This window comes from Gopherus flavomarginatus, chromosome 1 (assembly GCF_025201925.1).
Source record: "Gopherus flavomarginatus isolate rGopFla2 chromosome 1, rGopFla2.mat.asm, whole genome shotgun sequence".
Taxonomy (NCBI): domain Eukaryota; kingdom Metazoa; phylum Chordata; order Testudines; family Testudinidae; genus Gopherus; species Gopherus flavomarginatus.
The window spans coordinates 263,700,712-263,719,693 of NC_066617.1; the positions used below are offsets into that span (position 1 = coordinate 263,700,712).

The window sequence follows — 18,982 nt, forward strand, 5'->3', positions numbered from 1 at the left end:
CTGAAGTCTTTGCCTCCTTGAGATAACAGGTAGGGTCAGCACTTCTCTTACATTAGAGGCAATATACACCCATGGCTCTGTGTATAATGCAGTTGTGGGTGTCTATGCAAACAGCTGCATATTTTTCCATTTTAAAGTTTATTATTGTGCTCCAGCACCTAGGCTTAGCTTTTAAGTAAAAGCTTAAGTATAATGAGTGAAAAGAGAATCTTCAAAATGTGCACCAAAATAAACTCATGCTGCACCATATGCAGAGCTTGCACACAGCATGACAAAATAGCTGAGAAAGATGAACTGCTCCCATTAATCAACATTTTGGGAGAAAAACTTCAACTCTAATGACAAGTTAAAGATCAACATGGTTATTTCACAACTGTTTAGATTAGTGCGGGGGGTTGGGAGGGGACGGGAGCTAATGCCCGGGGTTTTCCTTAGTGGTTTTAGGTCACCAATTTGAGAGATTTTTAAAGGAGTCTTTTTTTCCAGGAAGCACTGAATACCCATGCTTTGAAAAATAAAACCTCTTTAAAGATGTCTCAAGTGGGGCACAGAAAACTATTAAATATGAACTGCTTTATGAAGCTGTTACAGGATACTATTTATAAGATATACATATAAAATCTGATTCTACTCAGGTTCCTGTACCACGCAATCCAGAAACTTCTATTACACTGCATTTCTTAAGTTACATGTTTATTGATTTTTCATAGTTAAGACAAGTGTAGATAAACCTTTCAAAAATTAATACCAAGCTCTTCTGGGCAGAGGCTACTTGCACGTGGATTACTTGCATGTGGAATATGCTTAACATTGAGGGAATTACTGTGCACTGTGTAGGGTTTTTTAAAAAGAAACAAAAACAAAAAATATGACAAGACTTTTTCTTGCAATTTTCCCTTTTAAATTTCCTTTCTGAGAACTAAACAAGTTAAAATTCTTTTTGACTGGAAGTTCAAATGATGAATTTTAAATTCTGTCCTCTAGGTGATTCAAAAGGTGAAAAACATACCATAATAACCCTTTTATGATCCTGGAGAGGGTAATATTGAGTTTACAACTGTAGATACAAGGGCAAGAAATCCCTCAGTCACTGAGTAATGGTGATGAACAAAACCCCAGCAGTAGTTTTCATAGTCTTCTGCAGTAAGTAGGGGTTTGCCTATGACATAATATAGTTTTGCAAGTATAGGGCAAAAGCCAAGTATGATTACATAAGCCTCCATAAAATCAAGTATGCCACTGACACATTTAAAATTTATTTCTCAGGATGATTAGGTAGTGGAGCTAGTGAAAGTTTTTTTGGAGGATGGAAGACATCCTGTACAGATTTCAGAATGGTTTTCACCTTGCTTTTAATCCAGATTAAGAAACTAAATATTCAGACAATTGGGGCCAAGAGAAGAGGAAGTCTGAAAGATATAAAGGTGAAAAAGGGTAGCAGAAGGTCACTGATTATGAGCTGTACTCTGTCACTCTGAGAAGCTGAAAACAGGTTAGCGGTTCTAGAACTGGATGCTTGCAATTTAAAAAAAAACACCTTGTCAATTATATTTCTGTGTAGTAACAGAACATCTAATAGGGGTAGTCTGTATTCCATTTACATTGATTTGTTTTGTAAATAAATTGTAAATATTTTACCTGTTAAACAGCAGAAGTTACCAGGCAATCCAAAAAGCCTAAATTCATTCTGAAGACAGATCACAAACTGGAACAAGACATTAATGGCACTTTTAATGTATCAATTTATTGCACATCAGTACATAAAAATAGAATGTGTTTTGTAAAATCAATTTTATTGTAAAAGCCAGACTAGAATGAAAGTGTTTGTAAAAACTGCAATGGTTAGCACATATACTGACACATTTATGCTTAGTGGACAAAATATAGAATTAGAAGTACTACTTCATAGGATACTTAAACTGAATACTAAAAAATTAAAGAAAATTAATTCCTTGAACATTCAGTGACTGACTTTAAATTCAGAATATCAGCTTTATTTAGCTATTGAATATGCTTTAGCTATATAGGCTTTTCTCTTCTGCATGATTCTACTGTAAACTATACAGACAGGACAGCATTATAAGTTGTTCTAAACGGGACACACCAATAGTAGTTTGATCCCGTCCTGTGCAGGAGGCATTAGTTTTATTTTTGGCAAAGTGTCTCTTGCAAATTGGCACATCATTTTAAAAATGCACTTGAAGAAAGTGATTTATGAAATATAACTGGAGGTATATCTGCATCGCTTTGCTAACTGAAAGTGTCAAATCTTGTAAACTTGTCAAATCCTAGGATTTTAGGGTCAGAGAACTATTCACTTGTACATTTGTCCAAGGTGACATTACTAATTAGCCAGGAGAGAGAGTAAGAATGAGTCTGAGAATGCATCTACCCTTACAAATGGGAGATTGTCCACAAATATCAAGCCTGCCAAATATGTCTGTGCTGTATTCTTTTACCTGAGAATGGACATGAGGGCACCTATATTAGTCATTCCCCCTCACCCCTCGCTTTGAAAGCACAGCTTATATCTTTGCATTTCACAGTTTCAGAACTAGATATTGGGAATGTAAACATGGGCCAATAGGAAGCATTAAGTGTTTCCGCTAATTACATTGAGAAAGAAAGTACTCTTGCCTGGGGGGATTTATCACAAAGACTCTAGTGGCACAGCAACTCTATTTTGACTCCCAATTCTTTTGAAGTCTATTATATATATAGGCAGTTCCTACTCAAGCATATACTACTATATCTTTAAACCTAAGAGTGACCCCTCTGTAAACCCTGGATCCAGACTACTTAGTCCCTTCTCCCCAAACAACTCTATGATTGGTAATCATACAAAATAAGAATATATACTGTTCACAGTTAAACACTTCCTCTTACTGTTATTTTTTGCAAGAGGGAATATTCTACATGGAGGAACACTGGCAAAGGTGCAATTGACTTAATTACCCTTCCATTTATTTTTCAGTTAAACACAAATGATATAACAGGAGGAATACTTTAGCCAAACGGCAAAGATTCTTCTCAATACCCAACCATAACAGCTGCTTCTCAAACTGAAAACTCAACAGCAAAACATTGGTTTGTCACTGTACAATTTGGAGCCAGAATGAGTGCACTGCTGTAGACAAAAGTCTTGACTTGTCAGATGTTCCACTTTTGTTATCAATAAATAATCACATTGACAGCAGTGTAGCATTTACAGAAAACAGAACTTCACAAAATTGGTTTAAGTATTCCCTCCTCACCTGCCACAGATGGATTTCAAAGCGAAAAGGTAAACTCCTGTTAAAGAGTCAGTTTCTCATTCACACTGCTTAACACGACCCTATCCCTATATGGCACAGGAAAGGAGTCTGAACATGTGTATGTGGTTGAAGGAGTAAAATGGGGAGGGTCACTATTCAGTTTAATAAATCCTATGGATATAGACACCTCATACCTGGGATAAATATTCATCACAATGTGCAGGTTTTCAGATATATGACTTGAAAACCCACAGTCACTATGGTGAAAACATATGGTTTGGTGATCAAGAGTGCACTGCTAAACAGTTCTAGTTTGTCACCATTTCCTGCCCCTTCCCTCCCCACACCAGTTGCTTTTGCAACTATGGGCCCAATTCAACATTCCCTACTCAGATGATACAAGTGCATAAAGAGCCCTTTATGGAGTTATGAGTTTACACTAAAAATACACATTTAATTTATGTTCAGCTTTTGCTCTGGAAATCCATATTTTATATTGGGCATAATTTAATAATTGCCAGTCATGACAACTTTTGAAGCAGCTATTTACAGAGGTGAATTTACAACCTTCAAAAAATAATCTGCATGAGTAGCTGCTACTATTAAAAACTTTTTCTTTCAGAACAGCAATATTTGTCCCACTTAGGATAAATAAATATCTGAGTATTTTCTGTAAGAATTTAGTCAGTTCCAAATCTCTGATGCAGCTGAAATAGTACAACACAAGAACAAAATCTGTGAAAAATATACACGGTCTGATAGGAATATACCAAGTAAACGAACATTATGATCAATTAAATCCTTTTAGGTGTTAAGAAGGTTGCCACTTCTACATCACAAAGAAATATACCACACAACACTGAAATAATTAGAGGAGACAAGGAGAGTTTATAACATGAGGCAGTTCTAAGGTGACTCCAGTCATTTTAAAGGAATTCTGTCTGCAGTATTAAAAAAATACTTGTCACTGAGATGGCAGAAATACAGGATATGTCTTTATTAAGAAAAAAGAGTAACCACTGTTAAAAACTTTTTTCTGTAGTTGAGAAATTTCACCTCTCATGTCCATATTTAATTTGTTGATAACTACATATCCATGTGTAATACCTGTACTTCCATATAATAAAGTAGTCATTAAGGCACTAGTTCAGGAATGCAGCTTTGTTCACTGAGGCTAATGGACCTCGAGCACATGCTTAAGTGCCACTCCTAAACAGAAATGGATTCAAGCATGTGCTGAAGTGCTTTCCTGAATTAGGGCTTAAGAGAATTCAGTCTGAAACAGCAACAGTACAGATTTTTGAATGGAAAACCTTTTTTCACTGATAGCTTTTTTTAACCAGACTAAGTATACTCCTTTAATAGGCAAACTGCATATCATGTGCAGCAAATGAGTAATTAAACCTAGACAAGGTATTTTATATATTTGTACATGTTAACTGAGCTGATGCCAGACAGCTTTGGTATAGCTGTTCAAGCAAGGATCCTCATTCTAGAAGGAGGGTCACAATCAGGTTCTTATCTTATTATTCAACACTGCTGACGCTAAAGTGGTCAACATTAACTCTTAATGTGACTGGAAGAAATTCACATTTTTGTTGATGGTACTTACAAATCAGTCTGCACACTATACAATAAAATTTAAATAAAAAATCCACAAACAAAAGGCTAAAAGAGTTAAAATAAAATGATCTATATTCACTAGAATTTAACAAATCCTAAATCTGTTGAGTCTAAATGTTTATGTGGCTTTCTTATCCTTATCATAGAAACTGCACAAATCAAACTCTAATGTTTTAACAGACTAGTTGTTTTAGAAGTGTATGTAGAAGGAGTACAGACATGTTTAAGTTCATCACATTTAAAATCAAATGTAAGTTTACATGTAGCACCCCACCTGCCACCTCTTCAACAAACAGAGTTGCTCTTTCTGCTATCCTGCCCCACAGACATGGGACACCCTACCTAAACTGATGATTCTATTGCGATGCCAACAAGAAATAACAACTAATAATGGCTAAGTTGAAGAGCTGTGGACAAACAATAATAGTTTTGAAAGAGTTATACTTGGATGGTACATTTTTTTCCCCCTCTTCATCGGTTAATTCTCTTCTCAGATAGCAGGCTGTACAAGGAAAAAAAAACATCTCTTGGCCTTTATGCATGGACGCTCAAATCTGTGAGCACTAATACACTGTGAATAATGAACTTAATATAGAAAATTGGCTTTTCCTCTTAACCTTGAATTTGTAATATAATATATATAAACCATAAAAATAATCAGGATCGTACACCCATAGGTATATACTGCCATTAATGCTATTTACATTACTAAGTATATCTTGCATAACACAGAAATTCAAGGAATAAAACACTCATGCATGGTATACTTAAACTAAATCCTAAAAGAGAAATATTGTTATGGAACATATTTTCCTAATCGTGATTGGCCAAATAGCTGATACATACAGCAGAGAATACTGAAGAGCCTTCTGTCATCTTAAAACTAATGTAAATTGTAATAATGTAGTCACAAGAAGTTTTTAATAGCCTTCATTGTATATATCGAACAAGTGGAAGAATAAACAAATCCAAAAAGTGTATGGGAAAGACCTGTAGAACTGTTCACTCATTTACAATATTGCAAATGTAAAAACTATCTGGATCATCATAATAAAGAATTAGACCTTTCCAAGTTTAATTTCACTCTTTAGGCAAGTACAGACATAATATACATTTAAAAATTGACATTCTTTTACAATTTTTCACAAATCAAGGTACAGTGCAGTTTTATCAGAAAAAAGGGAATATCAATTATATTATTGTTACATTAGATGATGTTTTTGCCATTTCTTCAGGGGAGTGACTCTTTATTACTTCTTTGATGAACTGTTCAAGTGCAGTGAAATAACCTTGACACTGCCAAGTGTCATTATGAGTTCCATCTGGAAATATTGCCAATCTCTTTGTCCGAGACGGGGATAATTCATAAAGCTGCTTCATCATAACTGGTGGAATTAACTGGTCAGATAGCCCAGAGATGAAGAGAGAAGGCATTCTGCACTGAGAGATTTTTCTGTAGGACAGGTATTGATTTTTGTAGCACCACAAAGGAAGATATCTCATTGGGAAGAAAGAAAACAAAGTGCTGGCCATATGTGGAATGCTAAGAAATGTGTTCTCCACCATTATGGCAGAAATTCTATGGGAATTTTCAGAAGCTAAATGAACCGCCACTGCTCCCCCCAAGGAACGGCCAAAGAGAAAGATTTTTGTTTTATCAAGGTCAGACCTAGTCATCACGTAGTCTAGCACAGCCTCAGAATCTAAGTATAAACCTTCTTCACTTGCTTCTCCTTCACTTTTTCCATAACCTCTATAATCAATCAGAAACAAGTTTACTTTCAGGTTTACCAGCATCAGCAAAGCATTTGGTAACCTGTGACCAATGTTGCCTGCATTCCCATGAAAATAAATGATAGTAGGAGAATACGCTGCATTGTCCCCAGTGTATCTCAACAGAATAAGATTGAGAAGAACTCCATCTTTGGTTTTGATGAAGATGTTTTCATGTGGTATACCAGTAGGCATAGGAACATAAAGTCGTGAAGAAGAGGGCTGTTCTGGGAAGTAAAGCAATACATCTTGGAATTTATATAGTATACCTGCTATCGATACAAATATTAACATAAGTAAAGTAATGCCGCCATACAAATGAAAAGTTACTATCAAAGGTAAAAGAGAAATACGGCAGAGACCCCAAGACCACGATGCCAAAGCCAGTAGCCACCTTTCAACAAAGGTCCAAAGCATCCATGACTTTTCCATTGCAGTAGTGAGTGATCTTTTAGTCCATATGTATCCTGCAAAAAACCCAGATATACATACATAAATATGTAACATGGAAAACAGTCAAGCAAGCATTCATATTCCTGAAGATTAGTAGTAAACCATTGCATGAACAAAAGGTAATAAACTACTGTTTATTTCATCTTTTACATAACTGGATCACTTTAATCACTTTCCAAACTTCAACTGTAATAATCAGCAGCATCTGACGAAGTGGGTATTTACCCACGAAAGCTCATGCTCCAAAACGTCTGTTAGTCTATAAGGTGCCACAGGATTCTTTGCTGCTTTTAATAATCAGTAGGGCTCCTAGAAATTCATTTGTCATGGAAAACCACGGAATTCCTGTTTTTATACAGAATCTTTAGTTTTGTGGGGAAAAAAAAAAAACAAACAAAAAAACATTAGCTAAAGTGGAACCCTGTTTATCTGAACTAAACCAGGGCTGTGAGCCCCAGGCAGCAGAGCTCAGGCTTCAGCTGACAGTGGGAGCTCCACTTGCCTGGGGCTGAAGCTCTTTGCCCATTTGCCAGATCATCCACATTTTTTATCATCTCATCTGGCCCTAGTGCCAATTAGATCAGATAAATAGAGTTCCAATGTATATCAATAAGAAGACTGTGTTCAACAGATCTCTCTCTCTCTCTATATATATATATATATATATTATATATAGTGGCTAGGAAAACTAAAGTTCAGCATTTCATTTTAATTGCGGAAAAATGTGGATTTTTGTGGGGTTTTTTAAGTCAAAGAATTTTGGTTTTATCATCATGGAAAACTAGGATCTCTGATAATCAGTGAGAAGAGTAAAATAAGCTTTTTAACTCCTAGAAGAATTCTCTTTTGTTTTTATTTGAATACTACTTAGTACTAATAATCCCCTCAAATACAGTGGCTGATAGCAACTTTATTCCCATCCAAATTGCAGAACAAAGCATGGGCACAGATGGTGATTTGATCAGTTTGTAAAATTGCTTCCTAGGCATTAGCTCTAGGATACAGAAACAAAAATTATATCACTCTTACTTCCATACCCGTGGCAAGTGTCTTCAGTCTTTGACAACTTATACAGAAATAGTTTCATAGACTAACTTCCCCAGTCCCTTGCAAATGCCTTGCTACAACTATAGCCCTTAGTTACCTAAAAAAGTATTATAGCTGGATTAAGATGACCAGATGAAATGGTGAAATTGTGATGGATGCCTACTACTTGTTCCCCCCCCCCCCCCCCCCCCCCACACACACACCCATTTTGTGCCTATGCTGCTTAATGCCACAGTTATTCAGATTTGGTTTTAAGATTTCTGCTACCAGCTTTCTAGCCATACTTCCTCCTGATTCATTTGTTACAGGCCACCAAGTGGGAAAGGTATTTAGCAGTAGTTGTATCATCATCCAGGCTACTGAGAGGTCAGTTGTTTACACCTCCTTGTGATCAGCAGAAACAATACTGGTTCAGGAGAAGGTCAGGATGCCAAAGCAAGTTCGTGCCCCAATGAGAAAAGTACACCCAGAGATCAAAATGAGAGACACAGTGGTCAGTCCATGACATGGGAGTAAACTCTCTCTCCAACTACTGATCCCAATATGTAAACCAGATCCAGAACATAGCCCACTATATGCATCGAGACAGATGCCAACTAGAAGAGTTATAGTAATAATGAGAAGTGGAATTAACCCCTAAAGAGTTCTTATCTATTTACTAAAGACGTCTAAGAAAGTCAGTCTGAGTGACTCTCAGCTCCAGATGGGATCCTGTTATGCTGTAAAGGTGATCATACATTATCAATAAAACATGCTAGCTCCAACCTGAGGTTCATGCACTAAACAATCTTGGCTTTTGGACAGGATATCGTCCTTGGATATCACTGCATTCACTGAATTTCTCTCTCTAGACCACTCGTTTTATTCTTTATTCTTTTTTCCATGTGTGTTTATTCTTATTTCTAGCCTGAGTTCATTTGAAAATGGAATTCACACTGGGCAGCCACTGAATCACGATACAAGAAAACAGAACTACAAGAGTAGGTACAGAAAAATGTTAAGCATGCTGACTGAAAGACTTGACTGAAAATACCCATGGTTTGGTCTTCAAGCGCCAAGGGATAATGAAAAAGCAGGTGACTATGGCATGGCAGAAAAGCTGTGCTTTTATTCTATGAGGAAGAAGACATAAATGATTGCCCTTGAAATAAGAAGGAAAGGGACACCAAAGACCTTTTTGATATAAGCCATTCACTGGTGAGGGAAATACCTGTGATCCAGTGCATGAGGCTACCACTATTACTAACATGATCAGAAAAAAACACAAAGAGAAACTGTCACAGCATAGAGCAAATATCAAGAACCTCTGGAAATCATAAGAACGCTTGAATAAACAACATCAGACACCATACTTCACTACCTGAAAAACAAATAGTACTTTTGTTTAATCTGACAATAAGCGGGGGGTGGGGGGAGGCAGAGGGAAACAGTGCAACCATAAATCCATCTCTTTTCACAAATCAGCTACTTGATAGGATATTATATCCATCTGTGTCCCTGAGTATCTGGTCATCAACATTGTGGCCAGTTGGCTGCACAGTATTCTTCCCTAGAGTTATCTGAAACTTAACTGGTTCCATCACTTGTCCTATTATTGGTGCTCAGCATTACAGCCAGTCAGAATCATAGAAGATTAGGGTTAGAAGGGACCTCAGGAGGTCATCTAGTCCAACCCCCTGCTCAAAGCAGGACCAACAACTAAATCATCCCAGCCAGAGCTTTGTCAAGCTGGGCCTTAAAAGCCTCTAAGGATGGAGATTCCACCACCTCCCTAGGTAACCCATTTCAGTGCCTCACCACCCTTCTAATGAAATAGTTTTTCTTAATATCAACCTAGACCTTTCCCACTGCAACTTGAGACCATTACTCCTTGTTCTGTCATCGAGTACCACTGAGAACAGCCTAGCTCCATCCTCTTTGGAACCCCCCTTCAGGTAGTTGAAAGGAGCTATCAAATCCCCCCTCATTCTTCTCTTCTGCAGACTAAATAATCCGAGTTCCCTCAGCCTCTCCTCATAAGTCATGTGCTCCAGCCCCCTAATCATTTTCATTGCCCTCTGTTGGACGCTTTCCAATTTTTCCACATCCTTGTAGTGTGGGGCCCAAAACTGGACACCGTACTCCAGCTGAGGCTTCACCAATGCTGAATAGAGGGGAACAATCACGTCCCTCGATCTGCTGGCAATGTCCCATCTTATACAGCCCAAAATGCCGTTAGCATTCTTGGCAACAAGGGCACACTGTTGACTCGTACCCAGCTTCTTGTCCACTGTAACCCCTAGGTCCTTTTCTGCAGGACTACTGCCTAGCCACTCGATCCCTAGTCTGTAGCAGTACATGGGATTCTTCCATTTTAAGTTCAGGACTCCGCACTTGCCCTTGTTGAACCTCATCAGATTTCTTTTGGCCCAATCCTCCAATTTGTCTAGGTCACTTTGGACCCTATCCCTACCCTCTAGCATATATACCTCTCCCCACAGCTTAGTGTCATCCGTGAAACTGCTGTGGGTGCAATACATCCCATCATCCAGATCATTAACGAAGATGTTAAACAAAACCGACCCCAGGACCGACCCCTGGGGCACTCCGCTTGATACCAGCAGTCAACTGGACATCGAGCCGTTGATTACTACCCAATGATCCCGATGATCTAGCCAGCTTTCTATCCACCTTATAATCCATTCTTCCAATCCATACTTCTTTAACTTGCTGGCAAGAATACTGTGGGAGACCATATCAAAAGCTTTGCTAAAATCAAAGTATATCATGTCCACTGCTTTCCCCATATTCACAGTGCCAGTTATCTCAAAAGCCTGAAGGAGATTGGACAGAAGAGCAGTTGCAGACCCTCCATAATATTAGCACCACAAGAGTAGAGGTGGAAGAGATGTCATTAAATTTGTACCCAAATAATCCAAATAAAAAAGTCCCATAGGATTTTTAATTTTCCTTCTCTCCCCCAAAACCATTTGAAAGAGTGTACACATGTGGGGTAATGAAGGTTCTTTTTCTGAGCAAAATTGAAATTAAACCCCTGTAAGAGACCGTGTAAGCTAATATGAGCATAAAATCATTTTAAAGAAAGCTACAAATAACATTTTCTTCAGAGAGCAGTACTGCCATCAAGCTGTAAAATGCCTTACTACAATACACACATACAATCTAATCTGATCTGCACAATGGAAGAAGAAACAGGCAAAGATGGATTTCAGAGAAAGAGAAACCTACAAATCAGGAGCATCATTTGCTATGGTGCAAAGCGGGCAGTTGTCCCCCACTGACTTTGGACACAGTTAAGCAATAATTGCCTAGCTTTTTTCATTTGTGATGCTGTTTGGAACACAAAATGTTCTATTTGCTGATACAACTTTTCCTACCCTCTGAAGTGGTGCCTCTGCTACAAATCATGGTGCTCTTAGAATAAAATGGCAAATGCATCTCTGGGAAAGCTACACATTTTGAAATCCATGTTAATTTTGTTTTTGTAAGATAACGGTCATGCTGTCAACACTTAGAAAGGTATCATTTGAAAGCAAGGAATTTCACACAGAACCATGAGATATAAAACCTTAGTCACAATATATTTATATTGTATTGTTGATATTTGAAGAATAAAAGTACACATTTATCTTTGGTACGTATAAATACTCAAAACTGGAAAACTAAACTGTGATTTAAAAATCACAACAAAAATCTCCACCCTGGAAATCAAATTCAGCTAGAAATAGAAAATAAATTTTGCATTGTTAAACAACTGCTAGCTGGGAGTAGAGCAAAACCTTATGGACATCCAACATTTAGTTCTCCAGATGTTTAAAACCAACCTCAATATGAGAAACACTTATATCAAAAGTTTCTCTCATTGAAATGCAACATAGCTCAGAATACAACTAGAGCTGCTAGTTATATAAAAAGCAAAGAAGGCTTAGAGCTTCTCTACCTTTGACAATTTAGCTTTTAAAGAGTGATTTTAAAATCAGTTAAAAAGTTTCTTGTTCAAAGAAATTTAAACATTCAAACAATATTATATAAAAGAAGCCAAATAAATCCCACTTTTCTTCTGCTAATAGACCGTCTGATGCCAAGGAGGCTACCCTTCTGAAAAGCAGAAGAATTTGGTCCCAAATTTCAAATTTTTGGAGGGTAAAAGCAACTCTACATTTTAAGATTTTTTTTTAATGTAGTGCTTTAGTGCTGGCCTTCTTTAATTGCTAGTGTATTAGCAAAGAGTTGGACTAAACTGCTACGTCCATGGGCCTGATCTGCCAAGATGCTGAGTGGCCTCAAGTTTAATGTTGCTTTTCCTGTTGCCATATGAGAAAGCCTAATGAAATTCATGCTGGACAAATGCAAATCTCATTTTGCAGGATTGAGACCATTTTTCTCTCTCTTTTCAGATTTATATTTTAATGATTTTTCAAATAGTACTATATTAACTTTAAGATGAAGTACACCAAATGTTAAAAAAACCCCAAACATAATTAACATTCTGAGACTGGTTTTTAAATCAGTTTACAGTAAAATGTCTTAAGACCCAAGATAATTCAATGTTGAACAAGAGCACACTTGCTGCAGTTTTCCTGAGAGTTTTTAAAGTAACTAAATGCCACCAGGGCCGGCTCTAGCATTTTTGCTGCCCCAAACAGCAAAAAAAAGAGCTGCGTTCGAGATTAGCAGCAACTCTACCACAGCTTCTTCTACTGCAGGAATTTGGCAGCAGGTCCTTCACTCCGAGAAGAAGTGACGGCCCCATCGCTCAATTGCCGCCGAATGGCCACACGTGCCGCCCCTCTCTTCACTGGCCACCCCAGGCACCTGCTTGCTACACTGCTGCCTGGAGCCGGCCCTGAAAGCCACATATGAATTCTTCCTCAGGCCTGTGACTTTTCTACATCCAGGCCTTTACATTCTCTCTGCCAAATATCACAATTTTGCCTGGCCTACATTCAGAGCATGGGAAGGCTGGGTGGAGTGCATATTTTAAATACATTATGAGCTGTTAAGTAACTATAGGAAGTGCACTAGTATTACAGCTAAACCTCATTAATTCAGTGTGAATCCTTGAAAGATTCAAAGACCACCTATTAAATTACACTCCAAAAAGCTCATTAATTCCACCTCACAGCAAAAACATGTCCTAAAAACCTTCTACTATTCTTACATTTATTTACATTTTGAGAGAGAGGGAAGACTATCACACCTTAACTCCAGTGACAGGTAGAATAAAAACACCATGCAATAATTATCTTGTTAACTTTACATTGCATATAACCCTTGAAGATATAAAGCCCAATTCAGATTTCAAGTCTCAATTTCTGTTCCATCATACTCAGGAATCCTACAAAAATACTTTAAAACAGGCTTGGGTGATAGTGGAGAGGACAAAGCAAGGTTTATAAAAACAAAATAAACCTTGAAAATTATGCTTTATACCATCTCATTTTCTGAAGATAATTATTTTTAATATGAGGCTATCTGCATGGGGAAATTTACCAAAAAAATTCTAACTGCTAGTCTTTGCAAGTAAAAGCAAAATATACCGTTCCTAAAAGTAATCCAACTCCTTGTACAGCTGTTCATTTTTTTCAGTCAATATGTCAAAAGCCTCCCTCACTGTATTTATATCATGGATACTCATAGGGGAATTCTGCGGCACAGCACTTGCTCATAATTCATGTGCCACACACAATTTTTATCCCCTTGTAGAAAATAATTTCTGCCAAAAAGCTGCTGCAGTTACGCCTTTTACCCATCAGGGGGCACTGTGGCACTAAACACAGCAGCCACTCCAGGGCCGTAGCCAGCTGTGATCGGAAGGAAAAGAGGCTGCCTTCCTGGCAGCACAGCGCTCTGCCAGTGGGGCCAAGTCAGGAGACGGGGTATATAGGGTGGGAGGGGGCAAACAGACAGCGTGAGGCACATTGGGATCTGGGGGGGGGGGGGTCACAGCCTGGGCTTAATAAGGGTTAGTGGAGAAGGACAGACTGGGGAAGGGACTGAATGGGAATGGAAGTACAGGGCTAGATGGGGATGAGGGAGGGACTGCAGGGCCAGATGGGGGTGTCTGAGGGGACAGGGGCACATGGGGAAGGGGTGGCTGAATGGGGGCACAGGAACATATGGGTGTGATAGGTTACCCCTTGGGGTGCCACCTGGAACTGGGGTGCCATTAAGCCCCCCTCACCCACCAATCTTGACTCACTTTACACTGTACTGGTGTGGTACAGCGTAAGCTCATGAAAGTCACCCCCTCCCTCAATGTGGAGAAGAGATATTCAACAGCTTTCTGCCCTGAGTTATGACTCCCACACACTGGCTTTTAGACAAAGCAAAAACAAGTTTATTAACTATAAAAGATAGATTTTAAGTGATTACAAGAGATAGCAAACAGATCAAAGCAGATTATCCAGCAAATAAACAAAACATGCAAACTAAAGAGATTGAATATGAACAGCAGATCCTCATCCTAAGCGATGATACCAGCAGGCTGCAGATTCTTAAAGGGCAGGCTGCACTAATTTACAGTTTAAAATCCCCAGGTGTTCCATTCACAGACTAAAAATCCCTTTAGCTGGGATCCAACACTTCCCCCCAGTTCAGTGTCTCTGTTCTGTCGTGTTTCCAAGAGTCTCTTTGGGTGGGGAGTCAGTGAAGAACCATGATGATGTCACTTCTCTGCCTTAAATAGCTTTTGCATATGGTGGGAACCCTTTGTCTCAAAGCTTGGTTCCCACGCCAGCCAGTGGAAAAACACTGGTATCCCAAGATGGAATCCAGCACCAGGTGACCTGATCACATGTCCCCGTAGGGTCACAGCAGCCATAACTTGGATGCTGTTTGTAGGGTCGTCAGGTGGAAGATAAGTTTATTTTAATGCCTATTGTTTTCTCCTAATGGTATATTAATCTGAATTGGCCCTTCCCAGCCAGCCATCTAGACTGACAGTGTTTTGTCTAGTGGGCATTCCCCAAATGTAAACATTTGTAATACAGATATGTAGTCAATATTAGTAAAATCGGATACAAAAATGATACATGCATACAAATAGGATAATCATAACCTCTCTCACAAGACCTTTCTTGAATAAAATAGATCAGAACTAGGCCATAATCATATCATAATATCATCTTTATGAAGAATACGGGGTGCAGTGTCACAATGGGGACAGGGAAGGGGGTATAGAGATACATGGACAAAGGACATAAATTCACACCATGTAGAGGTTATGCATAGGAGTTTATTACACACAGCGCTGGTGAAGTGTTACGTTGCTTATTAGGCTCAGAGACACTGTTAATTGATTACAATAGAATATATGGATTTTTCATGAGCAGGGAAAAGTGACAGGGAAGGTAGTTTCATATCCTGGGATAGGTTTAGCCGCAAGACAAGACAGCACATTAGCCAATGGTTAACAGGTTACATAATGTCTTCGCCCATGGTCTTAAGTTAGCAAGTTAACATTTAATTAATACTTCAATAAAATGTTATTAGTATAAAATATATATGTTGAATTTAGATTTGGGGTTTATAGGAATGGGGCAACTCCTTTGATTGTTCAACAGATACATTTCTAGGAGTTAAAGAAAAGAAACAGAGAAAGTATACGGCAATAAAGATTGTCTCCTTTATGTCTTAAGGCAGGCATTGGTCCCTGGGAAAGGGAGGTGGGAGGGTGCCATATTTTATACTGACATGTGCCAACTTTTTATAAACTCAAAGTTGGATCTGTGGAAAGAATGTCTCCCTACAGAAGAAACTAACACAATAGGAACAGGGATTCTTTGTTTAATTTGCAAGTTTGAATAAGACAATTATTTAGTTCTTAGCTTCAACATCTGGCAATTTGCTGACTAGTCTTATTTTAGCAAAACAAGATTATTTGTTTACCGTATTTTTTTCTTAGCTGATTATTTGCTAGGCCTTTGTTTTTTTGACCATACTCTGGACTTTGGGTTTGGAACAGAGCCAGCACAATTCATATACCTGGTTGTTATATAAAATGCACATGGATTTTAACCCTTCAATGGGGATTGGGAGGGAGCTGGCTGAGGGGGTGCAGGGACACATGGGGGTGATTGACTGAGTACAGAGCCACATGTGGGTGGGAGAGTGGCTGTCTGAGTAGGGGTTGAGGGACACAGGGGAGAAGGGGTGCAAGAACACATGGGAACAGGGGCAGATGTGCCTGACTGAATGGGAAAGGCTAGGGGTACACCAGGATCTGCATGGGGGAGGCTCCCTAGCAATCCCTCTCTGCCCTCCAAGAAATCTGTTCCATATTTCTCCCCGCCATATCCAACAACCCTCCAGGTTCACACCAAGGCTCCTTCCATCTCCCTCAGCCTCTCCGTTATCCTTGACTTCCCCAACAGTGACTTTGCACTGTTTCTCAGGGGGCACAAGATACAGTTCTGTATTGTAGTTTAAATGAATTATTCGAAGTTCTATACTTATATGCTGAGTAAGTAATCTGTCAAAAAAACATTTCCTCAATATTTTATCTTCTGTATTGTTACAGACATAAGTATTGAAAGGTATTTTGAAATAAATGACCAAGAATAATTGAAACTGGTATGATTATACTGTATTATTTTGATAATTAAAATATGCAGAATTTTAAAATATTGTATGCAGAATTTTTAATGTTTTGGCACAAAATTCCCCTAGGATTAATCATGGAGCCAAACAGTTATTTTCTTCAGTGTCTTCCAGACTAACAACATTCCCTTTCAAATACTAAATTTCAGCTAACCAATATTTCTTCTTTTCCCCCAAATATGACAAACAGTCAATATTATCTTTAAGTACAAGACATCCATTTATAGTGTTTTCTATCTGTAAATGTGAGTGCCCTATGAAAGAAGATAAGTATTTTCCTCATTTTACAGATGTGAAAGCTAGGAAGCAGAGGAATAAGGTGACTTGTCCAAGGGTGACTGCATGGGTTACTGGAAGAGCTAAGATGACAACTCCTGACTCGTGGGCCAGTGGATAAGAAACTGAATTTATATTGTCTACACGTGCCTCCTTCCCACTCCTGGATAAAATACTAGCCCTTTATAACCATATTAAAAGTGGTTGCTTGTCATGGCCAAAAAAATCCAAACAATTTTAGTTAAAGAGGGAAATCATGGCCCACAATGTTTCAAGTAATAGTGCATTGTTTCTCTTGGAAAACTTTGACGAGAGTCAAATGTCTTAGTTTATCAAAAAATTCTTAAAACAATTTAATATTTGAAATTTTTACACTACACACACATTCTATTACATTGGCCAAAACAGAGCCTGGGGTAAGAAGAACAATGAAACAAGTATCTAAAATTCACTTTTTTGTTATGGAAATCTCAGTTCTGACTGACATGCAGACCTCAAAATCAGTAATCCTTAATGAGCATTCAAAACAAAATCTTTGTGAATATGTTAGTAGTTTCTTGAAACTAACTGTTCTTGACTAGCAGTAAGTAGCAATATCTAAGAGTTTAGTAATGTAAATAGAAAATATGTATGAGATATTGGGTACCTGCAAGATAGTCACAAAGGCAACTTAACTGGCTGGTTGGACATACTCCTGGCAAAGAGGAGTACCAAGAGGGCATAGTGTCAGTTCTATGCTACCTCCATCCTAATGCCAGCCTGTTGGTGTCACTAGGCATAAATCTAGGCCTCAGTGAACCAAAGCTCCTCCACGTTGAACTCTACTTGATCTAGAAAGCTAGCAGCTGTGAAATTAAATGTGTAACAGTAAGTTATCAGTTGCAGCACAGCTAAAACCTGTCTAAAGCAGTGGTGATAAGGCCTGTGCACCTTTAGCAGAAGGACAAGATAATTTGCAGAAGGAAAACTTACTAACGAGCTGCCGCAGCCAAGATTACTTAATGCACCTGCGCTTACGTAACTGCTACAGGGGGAGGGGGAGAAGAAAGAGAAAAAAAAAAAAACTTATAAAAAGGAAAAAGTCGCTTGTGTAGGGGTACATGATTTGAGGTGTTCATCTCCTTGCACTGCTTTGAGATCTCAAATAAACTTTGCTTGCTTCTCCACCCTGGTGTGTGTTCATTGGCGCTATGCACTCTGGGCAACAAACCACTGTTGCTTGCCTCGGGCACCCTCTGTGCCTGTAACAAGCCTAGGAGGTGAGTCTGGCTGAAAGAGAACTTGAGCCCTTTTTGCTATTATAGACCCATGGGGGCTATTACAGCCTGCACAATTTAGAGCAGTCTGAGACCATTCTCCATTGCTTCTCAGACCTGGACTAGTACCTGACAGTCACATACATCACTCATAGCCACCTTTGCAGTGACATATCCCACAAGCTGCACTGGACACTGAAACCAAGATCTGGCTAGCCAGGTATTAGGATTCTAAACTTAAACATTTTTGAGATCAATGAGTTTTGCGAGCTTTGTAATTTTGAGTTATTAAAAAAGGATGATTTCTCTCTCAGATTATTTGGGAAGATTTTAAGAGGCACGCAGTAAACGTTGGTGGTCCTAAAAATTAGATCTACTTACTTTACTCCTGCAAGTTAGTTTCTTAACACTCTTGCTGTACCCATCAACCTCAATTCTTGCATGCCAGAACGTTCTCAAAACTTATACAATACTATTTGGTTTCACTTAAGAGGAGAAAATCCCAAGACATCTGAAACTTTTAACAAATTACATACCATAAAAGGTATATAGCCTCTAGTAAGTAGTGTATTGGATAGTTTATTAAAATTAAGCTGTACAATAAATGTGAGGATCTTGTGGAAGTCAGCTACCTTAATGCATAAGTGAAAAGAAATAAAGAATATTTATGCACAAATGACTGTCCAACTGTTTAGAGAA

General features: G+C 38.4%; 1 protein-coding gene across 1 annotated transcript; it reads right to left on the reverse strand.

Moving 5' to 3' along the window:
* Nucleotides 1-1,722: 1,722 nt before the first annotated feature.
* ABHD13 (abhydrolase domain containing 13) lies at nt 1,723-7,082 on the reverse strand. Its single transcript, XM_050951662.1, has one exon. The coding sequence runs from the start codon at nt 7,080-7,082 to the stop codon at nt 6,069-6,071; it is 1,014 nt and encodes a 337-aa protein (XP_050807619.1). The 3' UTR covers nt 1,723-6,068.
* Nucleotides 7,083-18,982: the final 11,900 nt, after the last annotated feature.

What these genes read in the sequence shown, in the direction of transcription:
- ABHD13 (XM_050951662.1), bottom strand. Translation starts at nt 7,082, where the DNA reads ATGGAAAAGTCATGGATGCTTTGGACCTTTGTTGAAAGGTGGCTACTG.